At 40.3% G+C, this 16,997-nt stretch overlaps 1 protein-coding gene across 1 annotated transcript in view; it reads right to left on the bottom strand.

The window, feature by feature from the left end:
- P3H2 (prolyl 3-hydroxylase 2) overlaps window positions 1–14,665 on the bottom strand; it is a 188,395-nt gene extending 173,730 nt beyond the window's left edge. Inside the window, exon 1 of the mRNA XM_079156027.1 lies at window positions 13,891–14,665. Within this exon, the coding sequence (XP_079012153.1) occupies window positions 13,891–14,358 (468 nt within the window). The 5' untranslated portion in view covers window positions 14,359–14,665. The remainder of the gene's footprint in view (window positions 1–13,890) is intronic.
- Between the last annotated feature and the right edge of the window lie 2,332 nt (window positions 14,666–16,997).

Here is a 16,997-nt window from a genome sequence, read left to right as displayed (position 1 = left end):
TTTTTTTTTTTTTTTTTTTTTTTTACTTACTTTTCCATTAACCTTCCAGTTATCCAAAAAGCAGTTTAATTCTTGGTGTCCGTGAGGAGATGTTGATTCCCAAACCTACGCCATCTCCCATGGGTACATGAGATCAGGGTGGAGAAGATACTTAAAGGGATTTAAAATTCCCAAGATGTATTGGTCCATGGGAAAAGATTTTATCTAGTAATATGAAACAGAATAGGTCTGAAATGTGTTTGAACAAAGTCCATTTAAAAGAAAAAATTCAAAGGCCACAATCTCAAGGAAAGCATAAAATCAAAGGATGGAAAAATTAAGTGGAGAAGAGAGCAAAAGCACTTTTCTTAACATGACAAACCACCCCAAATGCCCACTAAGAGGATCACTTATGTTTTAGCCTGGTGGTGAAGCAGCTGGTAAATCTGCTCCCAAGTGGAAAGTGTTAAACTTGAAGGCAGTATCTCAACTTAAACAGACCCAACTCTAGGGGAATCCTCTGGGTTTCCATGCTTCCTGCATGTGTAATAATTGTCTCCATTTATCACAATGTACTTTTCTAAATAACTGTTCTGCACTTCATCTTCGATCACAAGATCACAAGTTCTACTAGAAACTATGAAGCAAGAACAAACTTTTTTTTTTTAATTAGCTTCTCACAAGAATCATGTGATATGAAGTTGGTACAATTAGCCCATTCATTTTATAGGTGGAAAACTCAGGTTCACACAGGAGAACTTTTCCAGTACCGTGCAACTAATGACAAGTAGACATTTTTAAAAATATCATGTTTGATGTCAAAACCCAAGCTTTGAAAGGTACATGAGAATTCATGTTTTGTGATCAGAAAATCCCACATTCAGATTTCAAGTCTGTTACTCACTAGCAGTGTAAAATCCAGCCTATTATTTAACCTTTCAAACTTCAATATCCCTATTTCAAAATGAAGATTACACTAGAATCTATATTAGGCTTTTCATAAGATTATGATAAGAAAATTTATGTAAAGCTTATAACATAATACCTGGAACAATAATAATCAAGTAATATCTATTATTACTAATAAGTAGAGTTACAAAATATACTCACTGTCTCAGATCTAACCATGTCCAAGTGCTTGTTTGCAGTGACTTTTTTAAGTTTTTTAAAGTAAATGTCATTTCAGGTTTCTTTAATGCAATATGATTTTCACAGTTTAACAATTGCTCTATGTGTGTTTTTGGATTAATTCTTCATGCAATACAGAAAAAGATTCATTTAATGTATTTAATGTCTTTCCTGATGCATTTTTACCTTTTGAAACAAAGATAAATTCAACAGGCTATTTTGATAAAGTAGGAAAATTCTTTGACACATTTCAGCTATGTGAAGTAACAAAAGATTTTCCCCTTATAGCTCCTTCCTGGCATACGTGATTTAGTCTGTCAAGGGGATTTCAATTCTTCCCTTTTCTCTTCCCTCACTCTATGTAGGCTTATCTTTCATAAATGGCTTCCACCAATATTTCCTCATTTTATACCTTCACCAACCCAGGACATTGGTTAATTATTATTTTCAAAAAAGATAGAAACTAAGACACAAAGAAGAAAACTTGGGAAACTATGAAAGGAAAGATTAAGCTAAACCTAGAATTTCAAAGAACCTCAGATGGCAAAATGACATTTCCCTAAAAAAATAGAAAAAGTCACTAAAATCAGGGCTGGGGTTGTGGTTCAGTGGTAGAGCTCTTGCCTCACAGGTATGAGGCACTGGGTTCAACCCTCAGCTCCACATATAAATAAATGAATAAATAAAGGCATTCTGTCCATCTACAACTAAAAATATATTTTTTAAAAAGTTACTAAAACCACAATTCATTTGGACCTACCTTTCAGGTAATATGCTTTACAAGTATAATATAGTAATGAATGCCTTTACAGGCATTCATTACTATACTACACTGACTTTTTCAACATTCAGGATATTATACATTCTTTTAAAAATAGGAAATAAACATTCTTAAAAATGCTTATAATTATGATTAAATTAATTCAAAATTTTTATTATCTATTCTTCCAACAGTTTTGATATTTTCTTTTCCTATCAAACTGTTAAAACTACAGGATTTTAACTGACATTTCTCATAGACCACACAATTTTTTTTTTATCCATTGCTTTGATGGAAATGATTCCTGAATTGTCACTGCATAATCACAAAGGAGTGCCCCTGTCTTATCTGAAGGGTTAATAGTTTAACTGTACACACATTTGTTTCCCTCAATGGACTGTAACCTATTTGAAAGTTAGGAAAGTGTATCATTCATCTTCACATCTCCAGGACCTAACACAGATAACATCTAAAGGGCTCAATATATTCTGGAATTGCTGAAAGCAGTATAATTTAATGTCAATTAGCAGTTAACATTTTTTATTGGTCTTCTTTCTGCTTTTGTTTTGTTTCTTGAATGGGAATCACCTCATCTGGTAGACACTCAATGCTGTGTACTGGAATCTCCCCAGGAGGATTCCTTCCTTTACTCCACTGAGGACACTCACAGGCTCTGCCACCTCCAAGCTTTACCAGGGCAGAAGTGTCTCAATGGAGCATGAAAATACAGTGATACAAGACTGAAGAAAGAACCATCTGCTCTTGACTCACTGGTTTGATTACAGAGACATGGAATCAGACTGTGCAAACACCAAGTTTTGTTTTGTGCAACCTCCTTTCACACCTGAGATTCTGTGTGGGCTTAGATCTGATCGCTCTTGCTCTCCTTTACCTTGTTTTTGTTTATCATCTCTCCGTCCTTTCTCCTCTTTTTCTCCTTTGACACATACTCGTCTTCTCTCTGTGTGTCTTCTGTTATTTCTTCTTTACTCTGACCTCTTCTAATTTTTCCTAATTCCCAGACTTTTGTAGGTTGACATTTTTAAGAAGATCAGTTGGTCCCTATAACTATACGTGATACAGAGCTAACTCCCAAGACATTTAAGAACACTTGCAGTGGAATACTTTTAAATGACTAGGTTTGCAAAAAGAATTTTGGAATCACGCCTCTCAGGGGGAAATGTTAGGTAGGGGAGTTCAAAGACACCAAGATGGCAGAAGTAGAGTACAATAATAATGCCTGGAGAACAAGACAGGGAGATGAGTCATCATGCCCCTGTTTACAAGAAGTCCCATTACCATGACAACTCCGGGCCCTGAGGACTTATCACCCACGATAACTCCCACAATGGGTTCAGTATTCTAAAATGACCAATGGGGGCAAAGTGGACAGTATTCTAATTAGGTTTTCTAAAGTAACTAATGGAAGAAAATTGGACACTATTCTAATCAACTATCAAAAGATAACCAATGGAAGCAAATGGGGTAAGGTCTTCAATCAGGTCTGTACAGGAAAGAGAATGCCTCACAGCTCAGTGTATAAGACAATAATTTCCAGATATCAGGGCCTTGAACCTCTCTTTCTTGCCTGCCACACTCCTTTTCTCCACTCTACCTTATGGAGTGCTACTTTCAACTCAACTTCAATAAATCTGTACTTTGCTTGTTTTAAAATATTAATAAATAAAATAAATGACTGGGTTTGGGTACTATCCAAGTTGAATGAGAAATATATTCTGGAGATGAGAGCTCACAACTAAGGGTGTTATTCTGCATTGCTTAAGCATCCTGTTCTGTCATGTTGGGACAATAAACAGAGCAGAGCCTGATCCTCTGGTCTTTTCTACAAGCAGAACTATTATGGCCATGGAGGTCCAGATACAAGATATAAGCCCAGCACTGCGTATCTAGGAGAGAGAGGCTCTATTTCCTATAGACTTCCTCTTGTGGAAAACAAGAAGCTAAAGCCAAACTGTTTCATAAATACTATGATTCACTGATGGGCAGGTTGTCAACCAGTACACACTGTTTGAAATCTGAATTGTACTTGTATAATTTGATGTCCACTCATCTTAAAATATGGCTAAATATTTATGTCAGAGGTTTACACTGGGTGATTTCTGACCTCCCAGGAGCACATTGCAATATACAGAAACACTTTTCATTGTCACTGTTTAGGTGCAGGAAGGTGTTGCTACTGGCATCTAGTAGCGAAAGGCTGGTGATTTTGCTAACCATCTTAAAATTCACAAGAAAGCTCACCACAACACAGAGTGTTCATCCCAAAGTATCAATAAACCAAGGTTGAGAAACCCTGTCTGGTTTATATGCTTACTGACCTGAAAACCTGCAGACTCCACAAAGTTTAGTACAACCCTTGGAAATCCTACAGAAGCAATGATGACTGTGAAAGTCTCTGCCTCAGTGACACTTTATAAATGCCCTGTTTTAGAATCAAATGCTAATCCTAGATTCTAACTGAAAAATATTATTAAGAACCAAGTCTTGCTTCAGTACAGAAATAATACATATGGCCTACCAGATTAGTCTTTGATATTATCATTTGAGATCACTTTTTAAACAGCCAAATCTGGTGTTAAGGTAATTCTCTGTGACTGGATTCTTAATTCAATGTTGATTTCTCCATGCAAGTCTATTGATCTTGACAGAATTAAAGCCAAACATTTAACATTCAAGCAAGAACATAAATCAAATTTGGCTCAATTAACATTCCTTTGTTTCAGGATTTGTTAGCAGTTTTTTGTTTGTTTGTTTGTTTGTTTGTTTGTTTCGTATTCATTTATTTTATTATACCATTTGCTTTTACCCATTCCTTTCCAGGGTCTCAGTGCAATTATCCTACAATCAACAGTAGTGTTCTGTTCCTTGCACAAAAACTGAATCCATTACTTGCACATAATGAATTCCAGCAGGATCATTATGACAGCCTTGAACTTCTGGAAATTCTGACATCCTGGATCTCCCTTTTTCTGGCTCTTACTCCTTCAGTTTCTTTCCAAAGACTATTCTTTGTCTCATTCATTTTCATTTTAGACTTACTGGGGAACAGCATCGGCATCTACCTAGATTATAGTTGTGAGCTTTTCTCAGAAATAGGTAGAAGAGGAACAACATTGCATAATGAGATGGTGGCTTGTATTTTCAGGGTTTTATTTCCCTTAGCAAATAATGTAAGTGGCAAGTTATATGTTTCATTCTAATATAGTTGAGTTTGTATTTTAAGTGTACATCTTAGAAATAATAGCAATGGCATAGAAGTGGGAGTTGAGCTGTTTTTTGTTTGGTGTGTGTGTGTGTGTGTGTGTGTGTGTGTGTGTGTGTGTGTTTTGCACCCCAGGACCTCATATGTTCAAGTTAAGTACTCCACTACTGCACCACAGATCCAGCCCCGAGTCCTTGAATACTAATCCTGGATTCTTGATTAAACTCCAGGAGAATTTGGGCAACTCAATTCTTCTTGTAAAATAGGATGGTTCTGTTCTGTTCTATTCTATTCTATTCTATTCTATTCTATTCTATTCTAATTTAAGTACTGTGGATTGCTCTACCATTAAGTTATATCCCCAGTCCTTTTTTATTTTTTATTGTGAGACAGGATCTCACTAACTTGCAAAGGTTTGTCCCAAATTCATGATCCCACTGCCTCAGCCTCCCAAATAGCTGGGATTACAGGTGAGTACCACCACATCTGACTACATGGTTGATATTCTCATGTTCCATGAATGTAGCAGCTTCAGAAAGACGAGGAGATGAGGGGGGAGAGAACCTCCTCTAGTTCACCGGGGGGCTCTATCTCAATATATTTCATGTAGAGGTGCCACTGCAGCTTTCATCTTTATATCTAAAACCTTTATTTGGAAACTAGCATCTGCCTCTGTAAAATAGACCAATTTAAACATCACACACAAAACCTGTTTTTGGTTCTTCCTACTCCCCATTTGGATGTAACTTTTCCCTTCTTATGAAATTGCATGGATAGACAGAATTTTAGGAAATGCCTCAGGCCATCTAATTCAACTCCTTCTCTGAGGCATCAATCTCAGCATAAATGACAACTTTGACAGCCTCCGTCTCAGAGTCACAGAGCTTGAGGAATCTAAATCATTAAGCTGGTCCAGCCACCTGGCTTCACAGGAAATCACAGGAGAAGCCCAGCCAAAGAACAAGAATGGACTGAAATGGTTACTATTCCTAAGGTGAAGGTACTTTGCTTATCATTAATGAATAGCTAGAAGTGAAAATAAAAGCCCTGTACTTTGTCTCATTGTTGGCACTTTCGCCTGTGGCCTCCTATTATAATCATGTGTCATTTTAAATCCTGTATTTATTAGATGTGAGTTCACTGAGGATAGGGACCCCATTTTAGCATGGATCTTACAAACAGTGATCAATGGCAATGCCAGAGGTGAAAGGGATTCTGGGTTCTTGAATTATAATCCGAGAACTTCAATTTGAATGCATTAAATTTGAGCAACTCAATTCTTTTTCAGGTTTTATCTTCCCATATGTAAAATGCGATAGTGGAGCACTGATGTTCCATGATAGGGCAGGGAACAGTAGCAGAAAAATGGGGAGAAAATCTTCCTCCAATCCATGTCAATGAACAACACACATAAGGAAATGGAACCTAAAAGCATTTTAAAGACACAGATGCCTATGACTGCTTATTAAATTAAATAAGCTTTATGGTTCTCATTTTATCATAAGCAGAACTCTGACCTTGCTTCTACCAGTATCTTCTTTTCTCCTTCTCCCAAGATCACCTTAACTCCCTCCTTTTCAGATGTACTTATGCTGTGTAGACCACCAAGAGGACAACATAGAGACAGAGCTGGGGAAAAAAGCAGAGAGGAGTAAGGATCTACACATCACAGTAAAGCAGAAAGGAGCATGGTCAAGTGAAACCAGTCTCTTCCAACAACAGACTGTAGTCCTCTTCAATACTAAAAACAGAAAAATCCCACACACCACACTAGGCAGACCATGCAGGAGGCTGACTCCAGATCATCTTTTTAAAAGGTTGGTCTGGGTCATTTGGTAAATGATGGCCAGATCTGTCTGGTAAAAATTACATGGTCAGGAAGTCAGACAGGAGGAAAGGAGGAATGAATTAAAAGACAGAAAAAGAATTATAGAAGAAAGCTGAGTGGAGAGAGAGAGAGAGAAAGAGACAGAGAGACAGAGAGGAATTATCGTTCCTAATGAGAAACCCAAAATTTTCCACCAGACAACTGTGACTCTTGGCTGAATGGCCTACGAACCATGTGAATGAAAACTCAGGGCCGATGGGTGTTCCAGAAAGATGAGCCTTGTGTTTTCTCGGCCTGCAAAGGCCACCAGTTCACGTCAGGCCTCCCTGCACCCCTGACTCAACAGATCAGCTGAGGAGGCAATCATGCCCTCTCAACACAGTTTAGAAAGAGTATAGGGCTCTAACTTAAAATACCTCCTTTCTGGACATAGCCCCACTGTTGACCCTCCTTGATTTGTCAATCTGAAGCCAGAGTTACCATTCATAAAGTGGCAGTGACAGATTTCTTCATTATCTTTGAGGGTCTTTCAAGATTCGAGATTTTTTATAGTACCAATAACTGCCAACCCTACCCTTGCTAGATTACATTTCTTGAACAAAACAATTACCCTCACTTTCTCATTCTTACTTCATTGCCCAAAATTAATTATTGCACTTGAAGATGTTCTTGTGGATTCCCTTCCATCCTTAAGATGTATGATTCTAAGTAACCCACAGCTTAATCAATTCTTTGAACCAAAAGAACCACTGTTATACCAAATCAAAGGGTTATCCTTTTAGGTGACCCTGCCCACTCTTTGAAAATCATCAAATCCCACCCATAAAGCAAGAAGACATTTTATCAAACAGTTCTAAAAGAATTTCATGCAGTGACCTCTTGGGAGTTTATGGAATGAGAAAATATTAGTAACAGAATCCATTTGATTCTCAGAGATGAGATCTGTTAAAGAGAGAGAGAGAGAAAAGTAATTCATTATTTTTCTTTATTAAAACCTGTAAAGGAATTCCTGATTCCTCTGGCTGAAAGTGGGGGGAAGGTGTAAGCAGTTGCTGCTCTCATCTAATTGAATTTGATAGTCTCTGTGACACTTAGTATTTATAAGGGACTAGATGACTAATAAAGAACTGACCATAATCCCAGCAGCTCAGGAGGCTGATGCAGGAGGATCGTGAGTTCAAAACCAACCTCTACAACTTAGTGAGGCACTTAGCAACTTAGCAAGACCCTATCTCCAAATAAAATATTTAAAAGGACTGGGGATGTGGCTCAGTGGTTAAGCACCCCTGGGTTCCATTCTCAGTACCAAAAAACAAAAACAAAAAGAGCTGACCAGCCCTCAAATGGACAAGCCCCATGAAGAAGCAACTGTGATTCTGGCACACTGGACCCAAGAACTGGTGAGACAAAGCATTTCCCAGGTTTCCTTCCCAAGGAGTGGGACATAATAAGCTGACTAGTGCATTTTGAAGAGTCAAGCACAAAGATGTTTCAATTGTATGTGAGAAAAAAAAAAAAAAAAAAAAAAAGGTCTCATCTCCTGAGGAAATAGCCATTACAATAATTTCAGAAGAGCTATTTCAGGAAGACAAACTCAACTTCTTATTTGAAATAATTTGGGGACACAATGTACACTTTCAACAAACAGGTAAAAATAGTTCAATTTGGGATTCAGGAGCAGCACAAGATCTGTATGAAGCAGTTGTCTGAGTTTTCAATTTCTCTTTCAAGGCATTCCTTCTAGAAATGAGAAAGTAGTCAGTGAAGTGGAATTAGAGTGAGAAAGAACCTGAGTTTACTTTTGTCTTTTTTATCAACCACTAATAAGATTTATAATGGCCAAGATAAAGGGATTTGGGGAAGAGGATTCTAGGAAGGAGAGAGAATTGACTAACCTATGTACATTTTCTTTTTTCCCTCTTTTTAGTCCCAAGAAGAATAACAAAATTCAAATGGCACAAACACTAACAAACATAGCAAGAAAGCATGCAGGAGAAAGCTAACTTTAGGTTAAAAAAAAGAAAGGAAAGGAAAAAACAGCACCAATTTGTTTTTCTTAAAGAGCTGGCAATAGGGGGAGAAAAGGAGCAGACACTTTCAAATGACACAGGTAAGAAAGGAACATCTCCCTCACATCTGTTTAAATTCCACAAATGTATATAAAACAAGTACAATGTGCCAAGGACTTTCTGAACCACAGTTTTAAATAACATGAATGAAAATACAAAAAACTGGAAAGGGTAAGGAGGAGACCTACAACATTAGCCAGAGCTTGCAAGAAGGAAATAGTGAGACATCCACAGTCCACACTCCTGTAACTTTCTCTTCCAATTAACCAGCCAGGGAACCACACGATTAATGTGATAAATGCTTTCTGCCACCACACAGAAATCTTAACACCATTTCATGAATACAGAACCAAGCTGTTATTCATTCAACACATATATACTGAGTATTTATAACTACAATCCCAGCTGATATATTTGAAAGGAGTGGTTATTGATGACCCAACTGAGACCTATATTGACCCTAATAAAGCACCAATTTTAAATCATATTTTAATGCCCCAGGTATTAAGAATAATCATCCATCTAATAATCACCCAGGTCTGAGTCCCTACTTTAGGAATGCAAAAATAACTAAGGTTATTCTTGCTTTCAAGGAGCTCATATGAAAACAAATGACAGAAGAGGAATAAATTTCCTGCTATACGTGTTCAGAAAAGGGAAAAATGATGAACTTCTTGGGAGTTGTAGAGGGAGTGAGGAATGCCTCATAGAAATAGGTATGTTTATGTTTGGATAGTCACAATTTGAACATGTAAAGAAGGAAGAGGAAAAAATATTACTGTAACTAGTAATAAGAATAAACACAGAACCCAATCAATAAATGAGTTAAGGAACTGGGCAGACACTTCACAGAAAATATACAGGTGATCAACAAATATATGAAAAAGTTCTCATCATCCCTAATAATTAGAGAAATGCAAATTAAAACCACCCTAAGATTTCATCTAACTCCAATTAGAATGGCTTTTATCAATAAGTGTTGGTATGGATGTGGAGAAAAAGGCACACTCATACATTGCTGGTGGAATTGCAAATTGGTGCAGCCGCTCGGGAAAGCAGTGTGGAGATCCCTCGGAAAACGTGGAATGGACCCACCATTTGACCCAGCTATCCCACTCCTCAGTTTATACCCAAAGGACTTAAAATCAGCATACTACAGTGATGCAGCCACATTAATGTTCATAAAAGCTCAATTAACAATAGCTAGATTGAAGAACCAATCAAGATGCCCTTCAATTGATGAATGGATAAAGAATCTGTGGCACATATACACAATGGAATATTACTCAGCCATAAAGAAGAAAAATATGGCATATGCTGGTAAATGGGATGAAGCTGGAAAATATGCTAAGGGAAATAGGCCAATCCCCAAAAACCAAAGGCCAAATGTTTTCTCTGATAAGTGGATGAAGATACATAAGGGGGGTGGGCGCGGGGAGGAAGAGAAAAATGAAATAACTTTGGATGGTGTAGAGGAAAATGGGGTGGGAGGGGATGAAGAAAGGAAAAATAGTAGAATGAGACAGTATTACCCTATGTACATGTATGATTACATGAATGATGTGAATATACATTGTGTACAACCATAGAAATGAAAAGTTGTACCCCATTTGTGCACAATGAATCAAAATGCAATCTGTAAAAATAAAAAATAATAAAAAAAAGAATAAATACATATCTATTGTTTGCTGGGATCAGGCCCTGTTTTTGGCACTTGACATCAGTCATTTGTTAAACTTAACCTAAACCACACAAGTAGTCCTATTATTTCCCCATTTTGCAGATAGGAAGACTAAAGCTCAAAAAGCTTATATACTTTACTCAGAGTCACGCAGCTAGAGATTGGAGAAAGTAGACATTAGTCTTTTATCTAGCCTAATCCAGAGCCTGCATGCTTCCCAAGAAGAATAAACAAGGTGACAGAGTTGGGGGAGATAGAACTGGGGAAGTTGAGGGGAAGTGAGGCTGCCTTAAACTATGTCGGCTTTATTTAGTAGGAATGGACAATCACTGAAAGTTTCTCAGGAGAGAATGCTACAATAAAAGCTACACCTTAGGTTTTAGGCTATGAATCATGAATTATATCTTTCGATCTGAAATGATAAAATCAAAAGTTTGAAGGGTTTCACCCTGCCTCTACACACACACACACAAAAGAGTGGCTAGCAGCCAGGCAGAACTGCCGCTTCAAACTGTTCAGGCAAATTCCCAACATGCCAGGCCTCAAGGAAGAGTCTATGGAGCAGGCCTTCAGAGAAAAGCAGTGAGTGTAATCCCACAGGTCAAGGACTTAACTCTACTGGTCCCTGGAGCTGTCCAAATCTGGCATAAGGAGAGCCTTGGAGTAGCATCCTCTGGAACCTGAGGCCATCCCACGGCCTGAGGGCACAACGGGGCAGGTCCTAGATCTACTGGCAGATCCTGGCTCCTGACTTCCAGGCCCGGGCTCATTACATCAACCCATACTGCTCTGCTACTGAGTAACTCCTTTCCTTTTCTGGGAATTCCTTTCCTCATCTATGCAAAAGGGAACTTAGCTCAATGGGTCTCACATATCACAATCTTCAATCCTTCCTCTCTGACATACCAGCAGAAAGAATCTGCTTCCATTGGAGGCTCACAAACCAGGATTTGAGGGAGAAGCAATACCTCCTAAGAGCTGCTGCAGTTTGTAAACTTCCTAGCTAAAAATAACTGTACTTTTTTAGCTCTGTGAAGTCTTTCAATCCTCACTGAATTCAATTTGGCCTAGGATTATACTTTTAACTACAAACTAGATCACTGATGTCAAAAGTATTTCATCATTAGAAGGCACCATGATCAGACTCAGGTACATGTAGAGAACTCATCCTATCAGTGAGTGAACACTCCAGAATCCAGATCTGTCAAAACCTGAGGATGTCCTTTTATCATTTAGGAGATTTGTTTTAGTCTCAAATGTTGGTATGTACTATACTTAGGAGTAAAATCCCCTGGAGGGTGAGCAAAAGCTATCACTAGAGAGGTTTTAGAGGATGCAGGGGAGGAAAGAATAACGATGATGCAAAGTGCAACCACACAAGACAAATTTCCAAAGGGGTACAAATATTTATTTTTTAAGTGATTATCAATTATGTGTATCCAAGGAACTTTGCCCATCGGAGTGGAGGTAAAGTAGGAAGGAGACACAAGGCTGCTTCTGCCCCTAGAAACGTTGCTAGTAGAGCAGAAATGAACACAAGGTGCCAAATATTTATGAAAGGATTTCTTAAACCTCATTGGTTCATCAGACGATGCCCATTAGTATAAGCACAGTGGTGTCCACATGTGACTTGCTCTTTTAAACAATTAATTGCAGAAGTCTGAGGCCTGATAAATCTACATCTTCACCTTCTTTGACCTCCAACTAGGGTACAGGAACAGGGGAATGGCTGACAAATGTTAACATTCATAGTGTAGCAAACATAATTACAGAACCAAAGAAACCCTCCTATTGACATTTACCTCATGGTTATTTTTATATGGCCAAACATGAATATGCATTCCTTCCCCAGACCTGAGAAAGGAAAATTTGCCCAATATGTGTGAACAAATCATAAGTAAGATGTCCAACCTCACATCTGAGACTCTTGGGAAGATCATTCCACAGAACCAGCCACATTTTGCTTGGGGGTCTCTTTGCTGTCAGGTACTCAAGATCCCCTCTCTGTCCCGAATTAACTGGTTTCTGGAAGACTACTCCAAAATGCCACTCACTTAAAAGAAAGGAGATTTATACTTCGTGGATGTCTTAGCAAATCCAATAGGAGGCACAAGTAAGCAGGAGACAAGTCCTGGAAAGGATTCAGGCTTTCTCCTCCTTTCCTCCCCAAGGCACAAGTCTAGTGAGCTCTGGGATATAAGCTACAAACAGCACACTGGGAGTTAAAAGTCTCAGACTTCATAACTCATCTGACAGTTGTACACCTGAGAGCCTTATGGCCTTTGACAGCACAGACCTTGTGGGATAAGCTGCTAAAGGCATGTGAATGTCAGAACACGATGCACACTTTCTTCTCCTTAGAAATGCAGCCTGGTCCATTTGCAGCACTACCAAGTAATCCCCAGAGCTGTTGCTCCTCCAACAGCTGTGGAAAACTCTGCTATACTGACACCAAAAGTCAGAATGTGGGGAGAAAGTGGGTTAAAGTTGGAGTAACATGGGTGAGTGGGCGAATTCATTCTAAATTCTCTCTATTGAAGTATCCAGATAGATCTTCAAAATTGTGGATGCGGGAAATAATGTCAATTTACACTACATGCTTCCAGTACACAAAGATGCCTTGGGCATCTGGTGTCAAAAGTCAGCACTTGTAGATAGTTTAATGAGAACCCCTCAGAGTTTCACCTCCCCCTAGCATTCCTTTCCTGTAACCTTGGAGCTTTACCTTTTTATAGAAGAGAACAGACATATTTGTTTAGGAACACGTTTACTTTTAACTTTGCTATCTTGAGAACACTTTCTTTACACTTACCAGAAAAAAGAAAAAACAAAAATGCAGACTGAAGTATAGAACCGGTTAAGGAGAGGAGACAGAGATGGGAATGGTTATAGACCAAGAATGATCCTTGAGAAGAAAACTTATAATAGACCCAGCTATGCTAAATGGGTGCTTTAAATATTACCCAATCAGTGCAACCCTCTTTTTGAGAGTAAAGTTGATGTTTAGAGAGAGAAGACTTGCCCAAGTTCATCTAATATTGGTTACAAAGCTTGGGCCAACAGATGTCAAGATTCATAAACATCAGACAGACGCTTAAGAAATCCACTCTGAAAGACTGCAGAGCAGAGCAATACCAAGATGACCCGAGAGTAGGGAGGACTCAAGAGCGCATCCAAGAGCCACAGGGGGCGTTAGGTGTGGAAGCACGCGCGCCAGGGTACCTTGATGTAGGCCCGCTGCAGGTAGTTGTAGGGCACTCTGCGCTGAAAGTCGCTGCGCACATCCTCGCTAACGCGGTGTCTGGACGCGGGTCCCCCGAGGCGCTGGGTCTCACAGCTGCGGGAGCAGCGCGCCCGCTCCAGCAAGGCGCGAAAGAAGGGCAGCTCGGCCCCGGGGCCCGCACCCGGGGGCACAAGAGGGCGGCGCACGGCGCAGTGGCGGGCACAGCGCGTGCGGATCTCCCGCAGGCGCCGGTGGCTGCGCAGCGCCGCTTCCAAGTCGTGCACCGCTTGATCGTAGTCCCCGTTGTAATAGGCAGCCACACCGCTGGCGTAGAGCAGGTCGAAAGGCTGCAAAGGCCCGCGCTCAGGCTCTAGTTCCTGGCGCCCGCTGTCCGGGGGGCCGCCACACAGCGGCGGCGGTAGCAGCAGCAGCAGCAGCAGCAGCGACGCCCAGATGCGCTCCTGCATCCTCTGCAGCAGAGAGGCGCGCGACCGCCCCGCTCCGAGACCGCTCCGCGGCACCTCGCGACCGGGCCCCTCTCCCAACTCCGCAGGCAAGCGCGCCGGTCCCGCAGCAAGATCTGGCTTCCAGACAGCCCCAGGTGACCGCCCGCGCTGCTCGGACAGAGAGGCGGAGGCTCTGCTCGGCCCGCGGCTCTTAAAGGGACGCCCACAGCTCGCACGCTCCTCCTGCTGCCCCGGCCTCCGCTAGCCGCGCTCCCAGACTTACAACCGCAGCCGTGGGGTTGCCAGACAGGGGCCGCACACAAGTGCCGGGCAGAGAGCTAGCGCCGCTTGAGGCCAAACCCGGGGGAGGAGCTTTACACGTGAGTCCTGTTCTAGGTTGCAGAAGCGGATATTACTACTCTTTCTTTTTTATAGACCAAAAAAAAAAAAAAAAAAAAAAAAAATCGTTTTAGTGAGGTTAGCGTCTTAATCACTTTCCGGAATGTGTACGTGATCTCACAATCTGCAGGGTTCTTCAGTTTGAAAAGAAAAGTGACTTGCCCTAGCTTATACAGCTGAGGTGTGGGCAAAGGAAGGACTGGAGCTTGGACCTTTGGGATCAAAGCTTACTGCCCCTTCCCTTGATGCGTGGGTGTCTGTCCTTTACCTTCTTCCACTTTGCGTGGATGTGTGAGTTCGTGGACTGGGGCAAGATTGAACAATAAACATGCTACTTCTGTGTCTGCCTTACAGGACAGGGAACAAGAACACCTAGAACAAGGAGAAACTACTTAAGGCTCTGCCTCTGTCAGTTTTCCAGCTGTTTAACCTTAAGTAACTGTGCCTCAGTTTCCTCATCTCTTAAAATAGCCAAACGTCCACATGTCAATTGATATTCAGATATAAATTCTTGTACAATTTGAGCAGTCATTCTAATAAATCTAGTACCTCCAGGATTTAAGCAAAGAGCATCAAGCTAGGAATGGGAAAACTGACAGAAATAGCTGCCAGACTCCAAGAAACTAGCTGGAGGTGTTTCTCTGTTTCTCCTCTGTCATAAATACCTTTTTAGAGGAGGTGCCACCCTCTTTCCTGCCCCTTGGCTGCAAACTCTCAGAAGGATGCATGCAAGCTTATTTGCTGGGCCCTGGAATCCAGCCTGCTTCCTGGGGGCATTCCTTTTGTCTCTTAATGCCTGTGGAATGTCACCAAAGTCTCTTGCCATTTGGATGATGAGCGGAAGAAGGGCAATGGAAAAAGACCACATCCAGTTGATCTGAATTTCCCAGAAAAGTTCTCTGTGACCACTATGCTGAGGTAGTGTCCAGAGTTTCTTGTTCATCCCTTCATTCATTTTGTTGAGTTTGATCACTCTGACAATGAATAGCCTTACCTATGCAACTCTGAAGAATTGTGCTCATATTATATTTTTTCCACTAAACCTTACTAATTTGTCTCATCCTACTGATGGAAAAGCTCCAGTCTGAAGCTGAATGTATACTAAATCCCTTGGATATTCAGTATTCCAAAATTAGTACTGGGTCATCTGCCCAGACTTTTTCTCTAGGGAGTGTCTCTGTTTTCGGATAACTCTGCAGTCTAGAGTTATCAATCCACTTGTGAAAAGTTTTGAAACTGGTTAGGATAGAAAGTATTACCATGGGACTGTGGGCAAAGTACCCAAATGCTCTGGTATATTTTATCTTTACATTAAGAAACATTTTTAGAACTGGGGATGTAGCTCAGTTGGTTGAGTGCTTGCCTAGCATGCACAAGGCCCTGAGTTCAATCCCCAGCACCACCAAAAACAAACAACCAAAAAATAAACATTTCTATATCATCTATTAGCAGAGAGTCAAAAGTCTATGAGGTGAGTTGGAGTTGTTGCTCACTGACAGAGCACTTGCTTGGCATGTGTGAGGCCTTGGGTTCTATCATCAGCACCGCCTATAAATAAATAAATAAAATAAAAATCCATTGACAACTAAAAAAAAGTATTGCCAAAAAAACTGTATGTTTCCTTTAAAAAAAAAAAAAAAAAGTCTGTAAGATCTCAACCACACAAATATCCTGCTGGTTCCCAAAGTGGCCATGACTAGTTAAGCCTTTTGCACATCATACCATCTTATCTCCTTTTGCAAAACTCCTACTTCATTTTAGGGAAAGCATCCCGATTTCTCCTGAATATTTCAAATACCCAAGGAACTTAAAGTTTTAATTCCTGGTTCCTGCTCTAAAGACATTCTGATTTAATTGGTTTGGGATATGACTCAAAACGGGATTTTTTAGAAGTTCCCAAATGACTAGTGTGAAGCCAAGGTTGGAAACCACTGGTCTAGAGAAAATGCCTCATGCCAAGGAGTAAGTCTATGAACTGGAGTTCCAGGTGTACGGAGGATTCATGAGTCAGAGATATGAGAGTAGGCAGGACTTTGTGTCTTCTCTTAGATCTCTCTTCCCCAGGAAGGTCAATCTTATTTTCCTTTTAAGCCTGGACCAGGTCAAAAAGTTTATGTCTATTAAAAAGTTTATTACCATATGGTGATAAGAGCCACGCAGTGCAGAGATGTTGATTTCCAGTCACACTCTGCCCAATGTACCTACTGCTTGGGAAGACACAGTTCTCCCATAGTTTCTTGCACTCTTTAACTCCTTGCTTG

Source organism: Sciurus vulgaris (assembly GCF_902686455.1).
Source record: "Sciurus vulgaris genome assembly, chromosome: 10".
Lineage (NCBI taxonomy): Eukaryota > Metazoa > Chordata > Mammalia > Rodentia > Sciuridae > Sciurus > Sciurus vulgaris.
This window is presented reverse-complemented; position numbering and strand designations above follow the sequence as displayed.